This window comes from Centropristis striata, chromosome 15 (assembly GCF_030273125.1).
Source record: "Centropristis striata isolate RG_2023a ecotype Rhode Island chromosome 15, C.striata_1.0, whole genome shotgun sequence".
NCBI lineage: Eukaryota > Metazoa > Chordata > Actinopteri > Perciformes > Serranidae > Centropristis > Centropristis striata.
The window spans coordinates 29381773-29405483 of NC_081531.1; the positions used below are offsets into that span (position 1 = coordinate 29381773).

At 39.2% G+C, this 23711-nt stretch overlaps 1 protein-coding gene across 1 annotated transcript in view; it reads right to left on the reverse strand.

The window, feature by feature from the left end:
• nlgn2b (neuroligin 2b) overlaps positions 1 to 23711 on the reverse strand; it is a 65711-nt gene that overhangs the window by 29111 nt on the left and 12889 nt on the right. The window contains exons 2-3 of the mRNA XM_059351235.1: positions 9107 to 9854; positions 2119 to 2172 (exon numbers count right to left, since the gene is read on the reverse strand). Coding sequence (XP_059207218.1) covers positions 2119 to 2172; positions 9107 to 9623 — 571 coding nt within the window. The 5' untranslated portion in view covers positions 9624 to 9854. The remainder of the gene's footprint in view (positions 1 to 2118; positions 2173 to 9106; positions 9855 to 23711) is intronic.

Below are 23711 nucleotides of genomic sequence, written 5' to 3' on the forward strand. Positions count from 1 at the left end.
AAAATCCATTCATTTTGGAATAAAAGATAAAAAGCTCATGCATACCTACAATGCTTAATAAAGTGGATAGGAAAAGGTTCAAATAGTGTTGAAGAAGAAAACTTCTACATCTCATCACATTTTATTCAAACAACATTTTTGGGGCTATAGACTTCACTCAGGTAGGCTTAAAAAGAATATTTGTCTGACTTTTATTCTGACTATTACTTTTAAAAATAGACACATGGCAAGTACTTTGGTGAGGTGTCTGGCAAGGCGACCTCAGGTGATGATAACCAAATTGAAGATATGACTCCTTTTTTTTGCACGAGATAATGACTTTTGTGCAACAACCTGTGATAAAATAAAAAATAAATTATAAAAGACGCTTACAGAGTTGGATGTGTGTTGTAGTGAGAGGCATGGTAGAATGACTAGAGAGGGCTCGGCACAAACAGAGGGGTGATTAGGGGTGCAGGGTCGCAGGGTGAAAGTGTTTCACTCAGCCCAAATCCAAAGCCTATATGGCCAACAAGGAGCTCACTGTCTTTCCTGCCTGCCTCCAAAACACTGGCACATTATTCACTCCTCTCTTTTCTACCTAACCTGATACTATCCTCCTCAATATCCACCCACCCTCACTTCTATTCTCAATGTAATGTCTTACCTCCCAATAGAAACTGCCTACTTTTTGGTTTTCCATTATTCTGGTCTTCTCTCATTCATTCTCTTATGGAAATCTCAATTGATTTGGGCGTAAAAGTTTCAGCCTGACTCAGCACTTGAATATTTTTTGCATCCAAACCCACGCCCAAGCAATGCAGTCTCTTGCAAATAACTTTGAACAAAAAACAAGATGCTAATAATAGTATTTTGAAAACAGTGTTTGGGAGCCTGTGTCCAATCCATACCTGAGCAATTAAGTGAGGAATTCAGTCCTACCCGAACCCTCCTGATCCTGTCAAGATCCATCAGGTGTCGGCATAAATGTCAAGCTCTACCAGTCTCCTACTCATCCACCCTCTCAATCTCTCTTTCTCTACATCTCTCTCACTTTCAAAGCTTTGTAAATGTCATTTCATCATGCACTTGTCTTCATTATGACTATTTTTTTCCCTTCTCTCCCCCTCATTGCCCTCCCCTGTGCTCTCGCAGTGCTCAGCTTTTCCTTTTCTTTCATCTCTATTCTATCATTCTGCTCCCTCTCCTAGGCAATCCTGCATGAATCCTTCCTTCTGTTTTCACCGTTAAGAAACCACACAATTGGATTAGCTACATCTGTCTCTTTTTAAACCATAGCAATTAGAGATGCAAGGGAGAGAGAATTCAATACCCAAATAGCACAGAGCCCAAAATACAAAAAAAAAAAAGAAAAAAAAAAAGCCACACACATTGGCACAAATTAGAGCACATGCACTCAGGCGTAGATTTGCACATGCACTGCGCTTGAGTAGACACACAATGCACAAATGTAATGCAGTCTATGTGTGCTTAAAGCTATGTAATATACAGTATGTCTGGGCATGTGTACAGAAACAGATGCACACGCTGTCTGCATGGATTGTGGCTGCATCAGTAGAGAGCAGTGAGAGCATCTCCATTTGACTGCAGTGAACTTGAAAATGTAAAGCTGATAGTGAATATACGCAGAAATCCTCCAGTTTTTTTTTCTTTTAAAATGGAGACTTGGAAAAAGCCCAATAACATTATGAAGGACAATAATTCAGCAGACCGTTTCATAAGGAGTTCGGTACAAGAATAAAAGCGCAGGTGCAAAAGGACTGAATATTGATTTTCAGTGATGCATCACACAGGATAGTCAGAACATCAGCGTGTGGTTGATCAACCACATAGCAACTGAGAAAGGAAAGTAAATTAGCTCTCTGTGCAAAGAGCTGCATTTTTGACAGTGAGGCATGAAGAACAACCACTCTGTATGTAGCTCTTGCATTTTAGATAAATGTGTGACTGTGAGAAGGAGTGGCAGATTTGTGTGCTAATAAAAGCAGTTAACATGGACAATGTAATGTGCACATAGAGCGATGAGTCTAAGGTGATTATCAATTCAGATACAAGCACAACATTCCCCACAGAGCTTGAAAAAATGGAGCATAAGGAAAAAAACATGCATTAAAATACCTTCATCCCGTGGTCTGTTCATTGTAGACTCATCATGTTTTTTTGTGAGCGGACCTAAGGTTCAGAAAAAAGGAGGGGGTTTAGGGGGAGACAAAAGATACAAATTCAAAAAGATTGCATTTGCAGAAAAACAACAGAAGATTAAAAGAGAAAAATTGCAAACACAGAATTGTTACGCTCTGATACTTTTCAGTGGCTGTATGTACATCTGAAGGAAAAATGTTTACAAGGATTACACACCGTTTCCTCAAAAGATAATCCCATCTTTTTTAACTGCTTAGGATCTAGTCACGTAACTGCCTTGTAAATGACCCCAGAGGCCACTTCTCCTCAACCCTTCTCCCTATCAGTCCTGACACACTGCTGCTTTGTGAAGAAAAATCAATGAGCAGAATCAAGCCATCACTCTTTTCGGTCAGAAAAGGCAAAGGAATGCCAAGACTCTCTGGATCCTGCTATGGCTCAGGACAGTGTTGCAGTCCTAGGGCAAAAAGTCCCTGCACGATACAGAAAGACTCGAGTGTCAAAACACTGAAGACACGTACACAAGGGCATGCCCAGAGACTCAACCTGAATACATGTGACTATGCATGCACATTGTGCAGAGTAATGACGGCATAAAATGTAAGTCTTTCCAACCAAATTAGCAAAGAGGGCGCTGTTTTTGATATTTACACCACCTGCAAAGGCTTGTGACAGGATTCCCCTCACCAAGGTCAAAGAGGAGCCCCACATTAAGCTTAAATGGTAACGCCTGTTAAATGCTCCATAGGGCACAGCCAATAACAAGCATTTATCACAATGACCAGCCAACGCCCTGGCACGTCAACCTCTGTAAGTCTTAACTGATAAGGATCCCATTAATTTGTTTTTTCTTGGTTTCTGTCAGTGGAGCTTTCCATCAGCCCACAATTACCGCTGCGTTTAGTGTCGTTCTCAGTCACTGTCTGCATATGCACGTGTTAGAGAAAGCCATTAAAACACACGCACACAGCCTCACACACATTTAACGTCAGCACACTACACACAGCATGTTAACAGTGTCCTTATCATTTGTTGCTGTCCTCCTTGTACCCACCCAGCTCTCCGGTGGGGAGGCGTTGCAGTCCGTTATTTTAAAGAATACTCTACGTTGGGTTGCCAAGGGGTTTATCACTCAGCCAGAGTGCTGCTGACATGTCTGTTTCTACCATTCTGTTGAAAAGCTCACAGTGAAGTGAGTATATACCCGTTTCATGGTGCTTATTGACAAAGGAGACACAGAGCATCACTTTACTCCACCGTTATAATGTTGCATTTTCACCCATCCCTTCATATGAATATGGTTTCCTGATATAAAATGTTTATCTTCCGTCTAAATGGAAAAAGATCAATGCTGAATGGATTTACTGCATCCTCAGGGTACCACCATACAGGCGCCTGATCCAGAGAGCACTTCCTGCCATGGAGGGAGATGTTACAGTAGCTGGTCCTGGGCTACAGAGCAGACAGGTACACAGACCGGTAATGGATAGAAAGGCACATAAGTCCTCCGTCTTGTCAGCACTTCCCCACTACTTAGCACCACTCTAAAACCACACCTCACCGCCTAATGGAGACTACTATAATTTCATTGGTTCTCTAATGCCTAAGAAAGAGTTTACCTATAGATGGGGATAAGTTCTGCACAAACAGACAGTCACACTTTTTAAGATGTGGCACATCACCTACACCAATGCTTGAAATGGAAAAAATCACAAAGAACAAGTGCTGAAGTGTTTAGAATCATTTTCATGATCAAATAATCTCTTGATGTTTTTGTTTTATTTAAAATAGCAGACATGCCCATCACAGTCTTATTTTGTCAGATCAACAGTCCCGGATGAATACAGGCCCTGTATCACACCTAAATAGTGCTACAAAACTGTTGTTGCAACCAATGCAGTTGTCATTTTTACGCCCAGTGCCCACATTGTGACAGTAACTAATGTTGGCTACTTGTGTCCATCTGAGTTAATGCTAACATTAGCATGCTGACACCTCATAATGACAATGCTAGCAAAGTAATGTCTAGAAAGAACAGAGTAAATGTTTTCCACGTTCACCATCTTAGCTTTCTGTGTTTGCATGCTAACATTTGCTAATCAGCACTAAACACACAGTACAGCTGAGGCTGATGGGGATGTCATTAGCTTTTGAAAAATTACATTTTTGACCAGATAATGCCACTAGATGAAAAGTTAGGGATTACCAAAGTTATCAAAAATCATCCTAAGGGAAACACGAATGTGTGTACCAAACATCATGGTAATAGTTGTTGAGATACTTAAGTCTGGACCTAAGTGGTGGACAGCCCTGGGATACTAGGAAAAGCAGCAAGGCTTCACATATTAAAAATGACTCAAACAATTGATGTCAGATTTCTTTCCGTACTGACTGTCACTTACTCCTAGCATTCCTCTACAGAAATAGACAGCATTGTTACATGCTAGCGTGGGCCAAACCATGTGGTTTTTTGCAGGATGATTTGCATTGAAAGACCAGACCCCACACAGAAATACTAGAATAGATCAGAGAAGACAAGAAGTAGGATGTTTTTAAAAAAAATCTTTCCTTTCTGCATCAGTAGAGAAGCCTGCCGGTAGGTTGACTGTCACATGATGTAATGGGCCACTGGTCACTGAAATGCATTGGCCTACGCTGGAGCATTTGGCTTGGGTTGTCCCAGTACTGTTTGACCTAATGCAGCTCCATCTCTCAGTCAACAGCATTTCTGTTCGGTTCAGTGAGCTAGTGGCCAGAGCGCAAGCTGTCTCCCGTCCCTCTCCATTTCCTCAGTGCAGTAAACGGGATGAAGCTGCAGTATGTCATGTCTATGGTGGCCTGTCTGCTTGACAAGGTGTCAGACACAGCTTCGGTTCAACCCCCCCTGCATCCGGGCAGCAGCTTTCAGCACATGCAGTCCTATGCTTCTGCTCTCCATCTCTTCTACTGTGCCCCCAGCCTCCAGCTCCATCCTTGCCTCCACTGTCCTGCCTCCTGAAATATGGTTTTTAATAAAGAGCACGGTAAATGGCTGCTCTAGCGGCAATAAAAATGAAGGATCTCAGGCCCATGGCTGAGGAGTGTCTTGAGGAAACAGGAATGCAGTGAGACAGTGTTCTTGCCTAGCAGCCTGGCCACACAGGAGAGTTAGGGTAGAACACTGTAAAAGGCAGTAGGGAGCAAAACAGAGATATAAAGGGAGAGTGTAAATCTCAATGTTCAATCCACAAGAACATTTGTGTTATTTACATTATTCTAAGGATTTGTTTGAATTTCATTTGAGTTGAGAAAGTAGCAGGCTACATAGAGGCCTGGTGGGGAAGGGCACAAAGCTCATTTGCATTCAGAACAGTGACCCCTTCTACCGCCATCTGCATAAAGATGGAGGAGAGGGGAGAGGAGAGAGAGAAGAGGAGGCAGGGATGATTTCAGGGAGGAGAGAGCAGGAGGGGTGAACAGATGCAGAAAGAAAAGAGAGCTGTGAATTTTCTTTTGTCCGAAGAATAACGCAAAGAACATGTTCAATGACAGTATTTCTAGACTTCGAACGCATAAATTAGATTGGGGCATGACTTAAGGTAGAATGGGGAGATAATACATAATGTTGTACTACCGAGATTAAATGTGTTAAAATCAAGTTGTGAAGGCCATACTTGGCACCAAAACATTTTGATCCAGGCAGTGTGAGTTTGTGCTGCCAATTCATTTTGGCCCACCTACATCCGCCATGCAACTGCTCACTGCCAAACACAGTGCAAAACAACACTGACACCGTCCTTTTAAACATGTTTGACCACCACTTACTGAGATCAAGTTAGAAAGTTAACTTACTGAAACACCACTAATAGTCTCCAGCTACATTAGCAGCTATGTGAGGCTGTGAGCTAAGTGCGAATTTACCTGGAAGACGATGTTTTACCAGCTGAATTTAGCATTTAAGCGTGCTGACAATTGCTACTTAGCACTAAAGACAAATTATAGATGGACATGTAAAATGCAAAATGGACGGTTTCAAATTTTGATGGTGTTAGAGACCATCAAAGTTGTTATAAATCATCCTAAGAGTGGCATGGATCTCTGTAAGAGCTCTAATATACCCTTGTCTCAATGACTACATTTCATTGGATGATACATTATCAGAAAAATAATAGCAATAAACAATATTATTGTTATTTTAGAAAAATATTATGTCACTGATATAATGATAATACAATAGCATAAAAGTGCAAGATCAGAAAGTACAGTAAAACATGTCTCAGCACAGTTACTTTTCTGCTCATTCGGCTTCTGTGCTGTAAAAAACACACAGAAACACAGTGCACAAGTCTTATAATGGTCGGAAAAACCCTGCTGTTTTTATGGCGACATGTTGGCTTAAGTGTTTAAGACATTCTCATGTAAACAAATACACACAACAGGCAATAATGAACAGTATGGGCATGACCTTGATCATTTTTACTGAGCCTGATAAGTCGATATTGCAATTATTATGACAGACCTGTTCTCATAATTATTCACCAAAGACAGAGTGATTCGTCCACTGAGGAGCATGAATATCTGTACAAAATTTGTGGCAATCATTGACAGTTGCAACAGTTGCAAAATTTCAGTCTGGACATTGGCTAAACACATTGAAGTTGACTAAAGTCAAACAATTTAAAGACAAGTGGGCGACCCATTATTTCTTGGCAAATTTCTATCTCGACATCAGGACAAGCACTGTACAGGTTCCATCTCCAGCGAGAGGACTGTGTTGACGTTGTGGTTTTTTTGTGGTTCATCAAATAAAAGATCACTGCCAATTATATTTGGTTAAACCGCACAGTCCAGAGAAAGCAGACTAGCTGAGATTTTGAGTGTCAATTAAATATTTTTTATTTAGTCATAGAAATTGAATGCCAGGGCAAAATACCTCAGATTTGAAACCAAGCTTTCAGAACCCTGTTCTTCTGACATAATCACAAGCTGAACACCATGCAAACTATTTAGTTTACAATATTGTGACAGCAGTTACGTGTAAAATGTGGTGTGTTTGATTTCAGGACCACTCCAGTCTCCTTCAGTCTCTATTTCGCTCTCACACACAGGGCAAAACATATCCTTGGGGACAGCATCAGCCTTGCGTAAGCAGTGACCCCTGACAATAAGCGACAGATTCTGACAAGCAGACAGGGCTACATGTTAAATCAGTCTCACTCATTTGCACACCTTGTCCCTTGGGAATAACACAGGAGATTCTACATCAGCCTCTCAGTCAGTATGTGACATATGTAGCATACAGCTTGCACATTGTCACTGCAGAGCTCTCACTCTACCCATATATGTACATTTTCCATGTTGAATGACAATATGGAAATTAATCACAATTTATATATGGAATATAGGTCGTAGGAGGGCGCAAAATTTGGAAAAGCAACAAAATACAGTGTCAAAATGCCATTCTAAATTTAGTATTGTGGTGCTGCAGAGGTGCAAAGATTGGCCTACAAATCTCTGTTAGACTTCATACAATATTAGAACAGTAATGCATAAACATGTGTTTTCTTGCATACTCTCACGCAACTCTCAGGTGAGCCCATTAATCATAGACTTTTTAACATTTTTTCATTAACCTCCCTTACTATCATCAGTAGCATATGCTTTGTCTCCAAAGTTACACTTTGATCCTTTGTTCATCTGCTTTCTCAAATGCTCTCCAATGGATCGTTAATGCAAGAAGTACACCCAGATAGCCTATGAAGAAATGGACGTTTTGCATTATAGTGATCTTCAGTTTTTGGCTAATTTCACCCCAGGAGACCTCAACAAGGCTGTCTTTGACAATGTATTTGTTATATTTTCTAACCTAGATGCTACAACAGCATTCCAAGGCCAAGCAGAGAATCAAGTGAAGCAACCATGCAAGAAGCTTAAGTAAAATAGCACAGGTACAGGGAAACCTTTGTCAGACAGTTTGTGAATAGTTAAAATCCTGTTTGAGTCATGGCATAAAAGGCTTATTCGTTGAGTATTTAATAATAATACAATATATCTCCATGTGGATTCTAGTCCTTCAGTGAATTGAAATGATAATAATGTTGAGCTTAGTCCAGCTTCTATGTTGAACATTAAATGTAACAAGCCTTTTTCGTACTGTCCAATCTCTATGACTGGAAAGGTGAGGGCTTTCTTTGGCAAAACATATATTTGCTATGTTCTTTTAAATGTTTAAAAGAAATATCTGAATTGTTTTGAGTGCATGACCTTTTGGATAGATTTTCCTCCTCTACTGGTTGAAGGAACAAAATCTGAATTGATATACTAGCCTGTTCTTTACTTTGTCAAGTCTCTTGAAATACATGCTCCTTACTCTTATTAATGATTAATGTTAGCCAGCTAACAAAATGAGCATCATGAAGATATATTCTGGTTGAAGCAAACATCCCAATGTGGCTGATTGATACAAAATGCAGCTAAGTAATAGTAATATTTTTTGTATTAATTTTCAATATTTGATCTAATGTTAAAATGTGAGAAATAACAATAAAGTCTATCAAAGAGTATTGACACTAGAAATGATGCACGTGTGACTATGCTGCATGATGTACATTTAGATAATGATTAGACTGATTGTAATTGAGAAACCAACAACCAAGACTGAAATTAATAAAAGACCAGGAGATAATACATCTATTAATCTCTTGGGTGTCTTTTGGGTCACGTTAAGAGATCTTCTTCCATTTAATATAATCTTGGCTAACTGATCAGAATGACACTATTCCAGGGAGTCCTGGAGCACTGACAAAAACATGATATTTGTAAAAGATTAGAAAAGTACAAGCTATTCTTCACAGAGAAAAAGTCGTGACACAAACTAATCTTTTCAGGCAGACAGAGGATTTCTCACCTATAAATGCACAGTTTAACAGAGCAACACTAACTAAATCTCCAGCAATATCCAGCATTAGAGTTTTGTCTCACTCACCATCTTCAGTGGGTACATAGATGTTGAGGTAAAGGCAGTCCTCACTCTGGTTCTGAACATAGGTCGCTGCAGCATCCAGGTTGTCTGTGAACCACACTGGTAGCATAATCTCAGGTAAAACCCCATGGACATTCTGGGGACATACTGGCGCAAAATGCGTGGCGTTGCGAATCTCTTGCCAGGAGCCTGGAGCTTCAGGAGGCTGGAAGCGGCGCTCGCCGATAGGTGCGGTGGCGTATGGCACACCTAAGAACTGTTCCACGGGGCCCAAGATCTCATTGTTGAGCTCCTTCCTGATGCCACGTATCTTTCCATAGCCAGTGGACACTATGGGGTGTTTCAGGTCAACCCGTTGACACGAGGAAAGGGTGAGGTGTAGCACTAGTCCCAAGAGCCACAGCAGACAATGATGAGCAACCTGCTGAGAAGTATAATGGCGCTTCCCACCATAGCCTTGGTGGCTGGCAGCATTGAGAGGAAAAAACAACATGTCCAAAATAAAGGCTCTTTTAGTCATATCACTAGGACTTTAGATGGGTGTAGAGAGGGATCACAAACTCAGAGGGTTATGGGAAATAACAAAGGCAAAAAGAGGATTTGTGGACGGGGACAGGTTAACAATTTTCCTAGGGTGACATGGTGAGGCTGGGGGACACGTAGCATTCTCAGGTAGACTCTGTGGTCTCATTCGTCTTCCTCTTTGGAACTCCTGATGGGTCCAGAGCTGCAGTCAGGGAGCCAATTACACCTGGAAGACACAGACAGGTTGCAGGTTTGAGTCAGTGTGTGTGTTCTCTTTAAGCCCCATCAGTGTTTTTTAACAGGCACAAGAGACAACATGGGTAAGCTGATTTTACTTAAGATGAAGTGTCTGTTAGTTCAAAATGAAGGAATAACGGCACTTGACTGCAGATGTAATAGTTCAGCAGAAAAGGTGTCTAAAATAGGAGGCATAAATCTTCATTATTGTAAATATGAAACCACCAGAGAATATGCCACTATGCTGTATTCTTCTGTGTTTACCACAACATCATTTACTGTACCCACTGGTGTCTTTCCAGATGACTCATTTGTTGCCAATGTGGTAATATACCTGTTTTTAACTGTCATGTATGCAGCTAGATCATTGCTACTTAGCCAACAACTACCATAGAGAGCCATGTGAATATAGGTTTTGCTTTCGTTTCTGTCACTTGAGTGCATAGTAAATTTGTAGATTGCATTTTATCACTACTTTTCCTGGCAAATAGCTTGCTGTTGGCCAGTCAGGCTATACTCTTGATTTCATAAATGCTAAGGATGCTACAATCAGTCGGCCATCGACTGTGATCGGTCAATATTCACTCTGGATAGTTTGATTGGTGCTCTCTATAAATGCCATTAAACCTATAAAGGTCAGATCATGCAAAACACGCAACTCAATTTATCTTAGCAACACTAAAATGGTTGTGAATCACATTCACTACATTCTGGCAGTTCTCACAGGTATCGAAGAAAGACAATACATTTGCAATTTGTGAAAAAAAAACTTAACATAAATAGTCATTCCAATTGCACATTGGCACAAACTGGACTGTTTGTAAATTTGGCTGACCAGCAACAGAGAAGGTCTGATAACTTTATTCTGCATAATAATCAGCCATGTGCATCTGTTTGTCTGAGGAACAATGGAAGATACAGTGTGTACAATCAACAGATGAAGAAAGATAAACTAGCAGATTCATTTTATTCTCATTTTTTGGAAAGCTTGTTTAAGTGATAGTCAATCTAATCTTTTAACCATTACTCATAATCACTATCTCATTTTATTTGTTAAGAATATTTCCTTGCATTAGATTAGATTGATGTTGGAAGATGGATCAAATTTAACTAAATAAATCTATAATTCTAGTCCATCTGAACGACTTAATCACTACATGAGCATTATTCTGAACTCAGTGCAGACTGCTTTCGGTCTTGGCCTTTGACTTAGACTCACCTAGACCAGGTCTTGGACTTGACTTTGTCTTGACTACAGCCCTGACATATGGATTTTGTATTTATTACTTGAGAACAGTAGTTTCCAAGGAGCATTTGAAGGCAGGGTTAAGTGTCTAGGAATATTCAGTCTGGTTGCAAAAACGTAATTTGTAGTCCAAAGGGAACTTTTTCAATGACCATGGTGTAATGTGGCCTCTGCTTCACATTTTCATCTCGCAGATAATTACAGTACTTTGAAGTGTAAAACAACACTCATCTTGTAATCAGCTTGAATCCACAGAGAACACAAACTAAATAAACACATCATTCTGAGGAGCGGACAAGACAAACCCCATTGGCCCTGCACCCTTTTCAGCCATCCCCACTGTGTCAGAGTTAGCCTTTCCCTCTCAACTCAGTTCAGTTGGTTCTTGCTTCCACATCATTACAGATGAATGGGCAGTGCTTATCTCACTCTGGCTTTGGGAGACGGAGCCGTTTAGGTGTGATAAAGGCTTTATGTGGCGCTAACTGTTGGTTGAATGCCACCTCGTCCCTCCACCCTCAATTCTGCAATATCCACACTCCACTGCCAGGCAGCAGACACAAGGGATGACATACGGAAATACAGCAGAAGGATGGCGTGCAACATTACAGGATGCTCAAAGTTAGTGATGTGAGCAGTACTCTGCTTCATCAGGACAAAACAGAAACAAGTTGTCTGGAAAAAAATATTCACTTCATTAAAGCCCTCTGAGCGACTCCATCTTATGACAAGTCTACACATTCTGAGGAGGAGGTAGGATATGTGAGGACACCCTGCATTCCCATCAAGAAAGTTAGTGTGCATACATAGTCAAGCTGAAAATCCAACTTAAAAAAAAGATTAATGTGAATTATACACAGTGCATGACTAACTACACATTGTAGTAAAGACTCATTGGTGAGAGGGTAAGATTGCATGATTTAGAGAAGACACTAACTACAGCTATTTGAAATAGGACGCAAGTAAATGAGGGAGATATGTTACTTTTCTCTGTACCTTCATTCACCCAAACACGTTTATTTAAAGTTCAACATTTTGGGAAATAAGCTTCATCTGGGGCTGCACCAATGATTTTTTGTGTTTTGTGTTTTTTACATTCAAAGATTTAATTTATGTTTTTGAATGAAGTTTTACTCTTTGTCACCCGATTTTATGACGCCATATTTTTTTAGAACCATAAAGAAAAAAACGAAATCTCCAAATAGTAGACTACTGCTAATATTACTGTGGCTTTATCTTTATCTGCAACTGCAGATCCACCAGGTTTGAATGAATAGACATGGAGAAAAAAACTGTGCAGCATTTGGATGCTAATTTAGAATTCAAGTCAATATAAATGAAACGTTGCAGCTAATGGTACAGTCCTAGCTTAACCATTTTCCCACTGAGATTTAGTGGATGAAGGTCATCTCATGCCTGGTTGTTAAAAATGAAGCTACATTCAAGAAAGAGTTAGCTCAGCTGAGCAAATAAAGTGTAAACAGGGGTAACATGCAAGCAACCACAAGATTATAATTTTACACTTTTGTTTCTAGTACAGATTAAACATGATATAACAGATCAAATAAACACCCTTATAAGTGCTGGTACACTGCAAAAAAGGTGCGTCTAAAAACAAGATCAAAACACTAAATCTGAGGGAAATGATCTGGCTGCATGGACAGATAATTTCACTTAAATTAAAATGGTTAAATCTAGAAATAAGCATGTTGAACGCTTAAAATAAGAAATTAACTCTTAAAACAAGATAAATTAAAGCTGCAAGCAGCGATGAACTGGCCTGAGCAGGGTGCACTGCAAATGATTTGGTTCTTACCAAGATAAAAAAAAAACTTTAGATTTAGAAGTGTTGAATAAAATTGATCTTGTTTTCTTATTTTAACCGTTCAACATGCTTATTTCTAGATTTAACAGTCTTAATTTAAGAAATCTTGTCAATTTAGTGTTTTTATCTTGTTTTTAGACAGCCTTTTTTTGCCATGTAGGCAGATTTTGTTACCCTTCAAAAGAACCATGTTTGCTGTTTATTCTGTAATGTATTGGAAGTTGGTAAGTTCAAGGGAAAGACTGTGGAGAGCCACACACGCATCAATACAATATACAGAACACAGTATGAGCCTGTGGCTTCAAGTTCAATTAAATTACACAGAGCTGCTGTCATTGCTCACTGCCTATACATGCTATCGTCATTTAGATATTTTGAATTTATTACTGCCATCTGTGCTCGTATTGTATGTCCTTACTTACTGAGATAGCACAGGTGAGGGTCAAGTGCAGCATATTCTTCTCTGTTATGTTCGCCTCCCTGAGTGCACTAGCAATGATGTACATACATGTGCGTAAAATCCGATGAGGCATCAGATGTTGCACGTGAGCACAGACTCTACGGTAAGCACAAATTGGTCTATTCTCAACCTCTCACATGTGACTTGCAAATGGTAGTACCCGAACATCCCTAACATCTGTTCATGTCAACCATCCGTGAGCTGAAACAGCACTGAGCGTGCATCTTCACGCATAAAATGAGATAAATTGACACACAAATCACAAGGCAGTTTTAAGCTATTGTTATATAAAAGGTAGTCTTGTCAGCTGAAGCTGTTTGAGAAGGTAATGTCTCTGCCAGTGGGACACTTTTATGGGTATTTTTAAAATGGAATGGTCAGAGTGGTTTGTGAAAACTTTCAGAACGGCGGTGCTGGAGAAAATGCTTGCCTTGGGATTTTATATTGCTTTGTTTCCACTTTGAGTGTTAAAACTACATGCATTACTTCAGCTGTCAAGCTGCTCTTCTCTACTAGTCAACATCTGTGGACGACAAGAAGCTTAGCAAGCCAGAAACAGAGTGCTGAGTTTTTGACTAAACTTTCTCGTCTGCTGTCTGCTGTCACTGTGCTATGAAAAAGGGAGCCTTTAATTAAAAAACAAAAGAAAACAAAGGTCTGATGGCTGTATATTGGTTGCAGTAGAATGCGACAATGTCTGGACACAGTGATACACTGTCTCTATGCTCGGTATCTAATGGAACAGATAACTCCTTTTTGCACTACCCATTAATTGTGGTGTTTAGAGCTATTATGCAATGACTTTCAAAGCAAATCTACCTCATCCAAGCCCCATGACACCTTGTGGGAATCATATGACTTCTGGTTATTTCTTTCACTGAACTGGTGTCTGCAAGTGATCGACAGTGGTCATTCCTTTTTAGATATCTCTTCGATATTCTAGAGAAATAACTGATATGTAATCATAGACTGTATGAAATATGGACGTATGGTCCACAACATCTCCCATTGGTTTCTGAAGAGCCAATGTGAAGCTAAATGTGGATGGCTGTCATCTTGGCAGTGCCCGACTCCTCCTAACAAATATATATTGCTATGAGCTATAGTTTGATAGGAATGTTTGACAATGAGTGAACAAACATGTAACCAACACAGCCATGAAGGCTCTGCATGATGTAACATATGCAACAAGAAAATAGGGTTTCGCCTGCTTTGGGAAGTGTTCTTTTCACAGGTATAGCAAAACAACCCTGCAGTTTTAATGAAAATAGTTGTTTATAGGCCTCAATGTTCCCTTAGATCCTAAATGGACAGGGTAAAATGAATACATCGTCTTGTTGACGAAAGAGAGGCTAAGAAGAAGAAGAACTGGTGCCAAGATTAGATTTGTCAGGCTGCATATGTAGGCTCAGCCAAAGGGCCTCATCCTCTTTTCACACTCGACATTGAAGCAATCCAGAATCTGCCCCAATGTACAGACTGCCAGGATGAACTGGTTGATACAGGAAGAGGAGATGAGGAAAGAAATGGCTGCCACTCCTAGAGAGTGCAGCATTATATCAGAATTGATTTACTCAGAAACCACCACTAGAAAAGTCACTTCCTCTCCTTTGTAATCTGTAACAACCATATGATGCATCGATGATGCTGAGGCAACAGGGCGGAGGAGACAGAGTTTCAGCCTATTCTTGTCAATTTGGATGTGAAATTCTTTTGCTTTGAGACAAAACTAGTCAACTGAAATAATACTACCCTGTGCACACAGCTCACAACTAATACATCAATTTGGTAGATATAAAGTCACTAGCTGCCCAACTTATATTTTAAAGTGTCTTTTAATTACAGACAGGCCAAGTCCCTGAAATATTTTTGTCTTCCAACATATGACATGTCACATAATGAAGACTGAAGCCCCCGAAGACAAGGGGAGGGCTGCGAGGGTAATAGGCAGAGATTCGAGAGACTTTATGTCAATCGAGCTTTAAACCATATTAGGATTATTGTAATAGGATCACTGTTGAACCTTCTGGGAAGATACGTTTTTATTTTGTAGTACCGTATGTTCTTTTTTCAAGTCGGTGAGATGAAAAATCGCAGCACCATTTAAGCCGTATCTTCATGTATCATGTGATACGAATGTCTGTTACATATAAACAGGCAGCTTGATAAGGAATTTAGTCTAAACAGATTATAATGGAGAAGTGGAAGGATATACCCATCACAGAAACATATGTCTTTTTTTTTCATGCAAGACAATTTTTTTGGGTTACAGCCATTTTGAAAAATATTAAGTTCTATCTTAAATTGTGAAAAGAAAAAAGAAAATATATGATTTAAAAAAACATATCTATATAGAGAAAGTGGAACAAAGACAATAAAATACCTGCAAGGCTGTCATTGTTATGCATGTTTAAATGCATCCAGTGCCAGATGCTTCAACTAAACAGCACAGGCATTCAACTTAATAAACAGTTTCAGCACACAGAGAGTAAAATCATGTGTAAACGGATTCATCTGCTCCCGATGTTTGTGTTCCTTGACAAGACATCATCCTGGTATGTATATATTAGCAAGCTACCACGTTAGAATAGACTGAACAACGTAAAATCACACACGGTTCACTTGATTGATGTGACCGTTACATTCAGTAGGTGATGGCAAGAGCAAGCTAGGCATCTGGAGTCGGGAGACGTCTGGAGTCAGGTAATAAAGTGTTTTATTTACGTCACAGTTTACAGGACTGTCGTGACTCAAGGCAGCTAATGTAGCCAGCTGTTTCTTTTTGATGGAGAATAACCTTTTTGTGCACATTGTAATACCTCTGTTTTATCTATTTGAATAGATATTTAATTTAAATTAATATAAAGCCTGGCTATACTTTGGGCCAAAGCAAAAATAATTCAGGAACTACTTGCCAGACTGCCATGAAAGTGGAACTTGATAATCATTGTCTTCAGACATAAACTGCATTAGACAAGTGGACATGGCCTCTGAAAAATGCTTAAAACTACTGCATTCTTTCTAACGGCCAGCAGGGGGCGACTTCACTTGCTGCAAAAAGAAGTTTTGTTATCCAGAAGTCCAGCCTACGAGAACCACCTCTCACTTGATTTATTACATTCATCTTCCGATTTGTTTTTGGGTTACCTCAAATTCTGTGAGCTTACTTGGATTTAATTGAATACTGGCCTTAAAATTAAACGTTGTAACAAATACCATCTCCTACATTGTAGTGTGTAATTGAAAAATCAATAAATGTTCATATACTGCTTGTGAATGCAAAATAGGGCACTTAAGTTGTTAAACATTTTTTTAAAGATTATTGTTTGGATTTTTGCCTTTATTTAACAGAGGATAGTCTGGAATTTTTTTTATTTATGTATTTATTTATTTTTTTACAATTAACACTTGAAATGATGAAGGTATTTGCAAATGACAAGGTAGTACAAAGGGTCCCAAGGCCAGACTAAAGCCCAAGAGGTTGCAGTTATACAGTATAGCATGCGCTGTTACCACTCTACTACCAAGCCGCTCCAGTGTTACCATTAATCCGTCTGAGAAAATGAACATTTTAGGTTGTAAGTTCTTTTCACAGTGTTAATTTCATTGCGACCCCATAATTGCGGAGAACCACTGCGTTGTCAGTGCTGATGAGGGCCGCGAGCTTCATCCCACAATTTATTCTATTTACCATAAGCCCTCCAGACTCAAAGAGCAGCTCAATCAGATACCATGGCCGCTCCATCTGCCACTGCTTTCCCATCCTCATCACACTGCAGCCAGAAAATGTGGGAACATCCACAAGGAAATATCACTTTGCACTTATTATAACTCCAATTAACCCAAGAAATTGCTGCAAACATCTCATACAAAATGGATAAAGGCTTGCTGCACAAAACACACTAAATGTCATTATATTCCTTCGCTACAATGCTGCACGGATCCATCCCAATAATTAACAACATGAGAACACAAGTTAGGATTAAAAAAAAAAAATCACAAATGATCAAGAAGAAGTCAATTAAAGAGGCCTTAATGAAGCATGAATGCAGGTTATTAAAGCAACAGCAGGGATCACAAAGCAGCAGGCAGCAGGAGCCGATAGGAGATGTTAGACAAAAGGCCCTCTGTCACTGCTGGACCAGAAAATCAATATGTTGCTGTTGGTCACCACTGTTCTTTCTCCTTAACACCTGTAGATCACATGGAAAACCCTTTATCTTACAACTCTCCACACCAACACACCAACAGAGTGAGATATCTTGACAGCCACTGGCCAGACACTCTTAAAAATTTTGGTATAGATGAACATTGCTGCCTCTAGGGGGCTGTTACTTTTTATTTATCTGTTTTCTTAAGTGTGTTTGGTAGTCGTGAGTGGGAGAATGTGTCATACTGAAGCCAAGTAGTGTGCACAATCTGGTGACACACTAATTAGCGATGATCTAGGTGAAATGCTAGCTGTGTTAGCGTGTGTATAGGTGTCTGTGGGCGATACACACAGTTTGAGGGAGCAGTCTGACAGCTGCTTTGCCTCGAGCTTAAAGCTAATTTAAGAATAGAATGGCCCACTAAGTTAAATAGAGAAGGCAGCTAAGCCATGTTAACGTGATTGCCCAGTTTCACTCATATGCTGTTAAGTTTAAAAATGCCAAAAATAATAATGATGCTCATCTTTTTTCATATATACAATCTCTAAAAAACAAAATTGAGGAAAAGAGACAGAGAAGGTGGTTGCAAAGATGAAGACAACACATAAAAGCATGTCTAGAGGGGTGCAATTTAAAAAGAGATTTACTGGATAACATTGAATTAACTAGCTTACGTTCCTGAGGCAGGCACGTTCAACGCTAACCCCCCTAGCAAAACTGCAATCGGCTTTATTCTTGACTCAAGACTGAGAAAGAGTCAAAAGAGCCCGAGGATCCCAGGCTGACAGGAAACCCAAAAGTCTGAATGTAGCCATGGGCCAGACGTTGCTTTAGCCTACTTTAAATGTGATCATTGAGAAGTGATGACAGCAAGCCAGAGCCCAAAAACATCGCACGAGCTTACATCACGCTTTAGCCTCTAGTTTAAAGGAGACACTGGTGCTTTGGTTGACAATGCTCTGCTCGCTGTTTTCAAAAGTATTACATTTGTCTGTCTACCAAGCAATACACTGTCAATGTGTGTCTCATGTTCGTGATGTGGCTGTGTTATGAACATTTCTCTGGCAATGTGCATGTCTGACTAATTCATTACCGGCTCTGACAGCCACATCCAACTGACAAGCGAATCCATCTCTCTTTATGTGGAGGACTTCCTGAAAGGACTTGCAGTTGTGAAATAAAACACCATAAAAGCCATGGAGATAGGCTACTTTACAAATAATTAGGGATGCATATTAAGTTTTTTCAGCTGGTATCGATGACCCGTAATTGACTGCTTGTAATCGCCAATAAGATGATTGATTATTTGGCATTTCTGCATTTTAAAAATAAGTTCCTAACCTGTACTTTGTGTGCACTTGAAGGTATGAAAGGCTGAGCTGTAGTTAGCAAAGTTGGATGATTTAATATTCCATAGGTCTGACCTGGGCTGGACATGATGGCTAACATCTTTGATCCTGATATGGTCATTTCATATCTCTCTATATATATATAGAGAGGCATATTTCTAATATACAGTACATGCCCTAAAACTCTGTTAGGATTAGTTGGATGTATGTAAGAATACATGTAACATTATCATTTTTTGTTGTCTTTTTGTTGCCAAAATCATTATAGCAGATATTATTTGGTAATAAATAATAATGTTTTCTATATTTTATAGCTTTACTTCAACACCAACAACTTTATTTCAACATATTTAAGAGTTTTTTTCTCTAAAAAGTCTTCTTCTCTGGATTGTTTAAATCAAATCAAGAAAATAAGTAGTTTAAAATGATACATGTTTAAAGTCTATTCAACAACTTCTGCCTGTTGCATCTGGATAATTCTGACTAAATATCCGCATGTGTGTCTTTCGGTGGTTGTACACTCGACCCACTCTCAGCCAAACTGAGTGGGGTTTCCAATCACAGGAGTAAGTGTGCAGTCGTGAGGATTGTATGAAAAGAGTGCGAGGTCAGAATGAGGAAGGAGAAGAGGATGGCTTAAAAAGGCAAGGAGGAGTAGAGACCAAGGGCATGGATAGAGGGAAAAGCAGTCATGGCTAAAACAGAGGCACGTGTATGAAGCAGGGGTGACATGCGTGGTTAAGTGGTTTGCTGAATGTCAAGATACGGCTCGTCCTGTAATCCCCTTTCTAAAAGCTCCACCACAGTGATGGTTTGTCAAGATGGTACATACTTAAAGCATATGCCAGGGACTTTAAATGGGACTTTTCCAAAAATTACATGAAAGCGCGCCATATTTCTGTGAGAAATGGTAAATATATAAAAATACATTTTAAAAGGCACTTTCACAGCGACTTTGACATCTAGGCCGCTTCACAACCCAAAGTTTAGTCCATTTTAATCGAACAAATCCTCTGTTTGGTTGCTTGTACATGCTCCAGTCGTACTCTGGTGTGGACCAAAACAACCGCTCCCAGACCACTTGCAAGAGGACTCTCGGACCTCCAAACAGACCCTAGTGCGGTTCGATTCACTGTGAACGTAATCCGACCAGAATCTGACCCAATTTAACATATTGCTCAAAATAACTTAATATTTGCCTTGGTGGTAGATGCAGCATGCATACAGCTGTCTCATTGCAGCACATCGTCTGTGGAAATAATGGATCAGCACATTGTTGACGACCCCGAGCCTCAAAAGGAGCTCCTTCTGAATGTTTCCCTCCACATTAGTTTGGTGAACACCAGAGCAGATTATGATCAGTATCAAACGTACTTGGTTTTCCCTCGGTTCCATGTTACTTTGTTTATTTTCGTGTTTACATTTTTCACTGCCAACTTTTCAACCAATCAGAAATAATATTGCAAGTAGATTTCCAGCACTCTGCCTTCGTACACGCCCCTCTTCAAATCTTTTTATTTTTGGTCCGCTTACATTTCTGTACTGTGACAGCAAACCAGACTAAATACGAAACCAACCTAATGTATCAATTTCACTCTGATTCGGACGAACCAAACGGACTGGGGTTGTGAAAGTGACTCTAGAGATCCAACAAGCATCTGGCCCAGAAGCTCCTTGCTTGTGTTGTCTCTATGTTAAGGATCCTGCTGCACTGTTCTGCAGTTGGGATATGTATAGAAATGGGTTATGAGCAACCCTACCCCGAGGCTGAAAGTCAGCACTCACAGCCATTGTTTCTTTTCATATCAAAACATCTCAGTGTCCCAATACTTTTTTTTTATTACGATGCACATCCATTCTGCCACTAAATGTCCATTGCAACTCATTTCAAACCAATTCAATTTCAGTAGTGTCAAAAGAGAAGTAGCTTGGCTGTTTGCTGTAGATTTAAAGCCACAGTCAAGAAAGAAAAGATATATTTCTAGGAAGCAACAATCTTGACTTATGGGAACAAGTACAGCACAATGGTTGTATAGGGGTTTTTTTGTTTTTAAATTTACTGCAAGGCTTTATGAGATTACTGAAATTGTTTCACAGAGCACAGACAACTGGATTACAGAATTTAAATCAAACTACAGTAAAATTATTTTGGTATAAGCAACTTAAACATACATAATGCAGCTATTTTCAGTCAATTAATCATACCTTCTGGGGCAAATGACAGCCCTACATGATAGTGGATACATTTATTCCTGCACAAATAGCCAGTACATTAATTAAGACCTTAAGATAATAGTTCCCGTTGTCATGTTTATTGTCAACACAATTATTGTAAAAAATAATCTGGTCAGAATTAGGGTTGCACAATTCGGCGAGTTTTCAAGTTGGAAACTTTTCATGAGAATAAACGGGAATTTACAAAATCGAAGGTTGGCCCTTAACAGGGAACTATACACTTGAATATCTGCTATTCCTCAATCACATGAACATAGCTCACTGCTTACTGCAGGGCTGCTGAGGCCACGCCCCCTGCTGAGGCCACGCCCCCTACATGCACTGTGCATTCCTCCATCACATGTTCAACTCATTTACATGTTGAAGGAAGAGGGGCTCTTCCTTTTTGAATAGGTCTTTTTTTGTTGTTGAAAATGTCATGTTTTTTTTTATTTTTAATATTTCCAAAATTCCCCAGCTTAACTTCCAATGGAAAATTTCTGGTAAATTCACCAGAAATGTTCCACCCCTTTGCAAACCTAGTCAGAATGCTCTGATTTCATCTTTTTCTTTTGTGTGTGTCAAAAGAACACAGTTGAAGTGTTTATGAGGGTGACAGAAAGGTGAGTGTGAACAAAAAGCCCATATTCTGAGTGAATGCCTTTAACTAATGAATAATCAGGCTTCTATTAACACCCAAACAGAAAACATTTCTCAGTGATTCCTTGTACCAAATGCTTCATGATGTAAACTGCCCCCAGTCCAATTAAAGACACCCCTGCTGGGTCAAATCACTTTAATTTAGACTGTGTTTGCTTAATTGAGCTATTATTGCGATCTCTGTTGTCACAGCAACAAGCATGCCCTTGCATTGTTCCTATCATGTAATCCAAACAAGTCCAGCCAGTTAAAATTACCTCCAAAATGTGATTGTTTGGGGATGATGAGTATCCATTTACATTTGGATGTTGTCACAATGTGTTGCAATAAGGTATTTTGTCACCTGTCCCCCTCCAATCCCTAGTGGACTCTGCAGCTTGATTTAAGGAGCATCTTCAGGGACACATGTCAACCACACCTGCTTCATTCTTACATAAGATCATGTGAGTACAAAGAAACACAACGCACACATGGTTGACACCTTACAGCACATTTGCACAATAATTCTTTTTATTATAGAAGAGCAGCTGGACTAGTGTGGGCTGATAAAGGCTGTGCTGGAGAGGTGGTGTGAGATTTAAGATCAAGTGGCACGAAAAGTAAAGTTATATAAGTGACACTGAGGAATATGTAGATGTCCCTAAACAGACACATCTGAATGTGCACTACAGAGGTTGAAATGAAGGGAAACTTACGATCAGTTACCTGGACAAGTGAGCGTTTAAAGAATAGTTAAAATTTAGGGCTGTGCCATTAGAGCACTTGGTTCACCCTGATCATGTAGCTGAAGTATTCATGTCTTAAATATACCTAAAAGACTGAGTTCTGTTATTTGTTTAACCTATTCTATGTTTACTTGGTAATGGATATTAAAACCAAAATCCTTTTTTTATACAAAGAAATGGGTCATCCTTTTTTTTAAGTAGCAAACATATTCAATCTAATGCATGTTCTTCCTTGAAGCCTGAAAGTCGTGCAGCACTATAACCCTAAATATACAGTAGCTAAATTTAGAGTTCTTATTTTGCCTGACCATTTGCTTAATCGTGACAAATGGAAGTTGGAGCACCATTACAACTTAAAAACTCATATGTATAAAGTCTGTACATGTCATTTTGTTTCAATCTTATTTTTCATACAGGTAGAGTTATCAATATTATTATTTTAATATAAAATCTATCTATCTATCTATCTATCTATCTATCTATCTATCTATCTATCTATCTATCTATCTATCTATCTATCTATTTTTGTCCTTTTAATTTATCTGTCAAATACTTGAATTGGCTGCAACAATGGACAACATCAATAGATTACAAACACTGCTATTGACAAGGTACACTTTTATGATATTTTAATGGTTAACTGCATGAAGATTGTTTATACAACCAATAGACGTCACAGGAAGCCACTTGAAATAATGGCAATCACATGTTAGATTGCAATATTATTACATTTTCATTGGTACAATACAATTTTCTAACAAAAAAGTACACTCAATGTTCAATTTCCTCGAAATTAATCATAAACAATAATTTGAAATTATCGTTCAGGCCACACAAACAACCTTTTGGCCAATTGAGAACAACAGTAATGATTATGGCAGCAATCACCTTGGCTCGTATAATCATTACCCCATTCAAACCATTATCAACAAAGCCTTTCATATAATGAAGTTAGCTTTGTGCTGTACACGACTCCATATCAGACAATACTGAATAATGATAATATTTGTTATGTTGTATAAAACAGAAGTTTAGTTCAAGAACTTGAAGTAGGCACATGTTTTGTATAATATATAACATTGTATAAAAGCCAGGTTTATATATGCTTTGTGCAAATACGTTATTACTGGAAGGCAATTTCCAAAATTATGAATAAAATAGAAATGGCCTATTTACATGATTACATCCATTTTGTGATCTAACCTAAGAGCTGAAA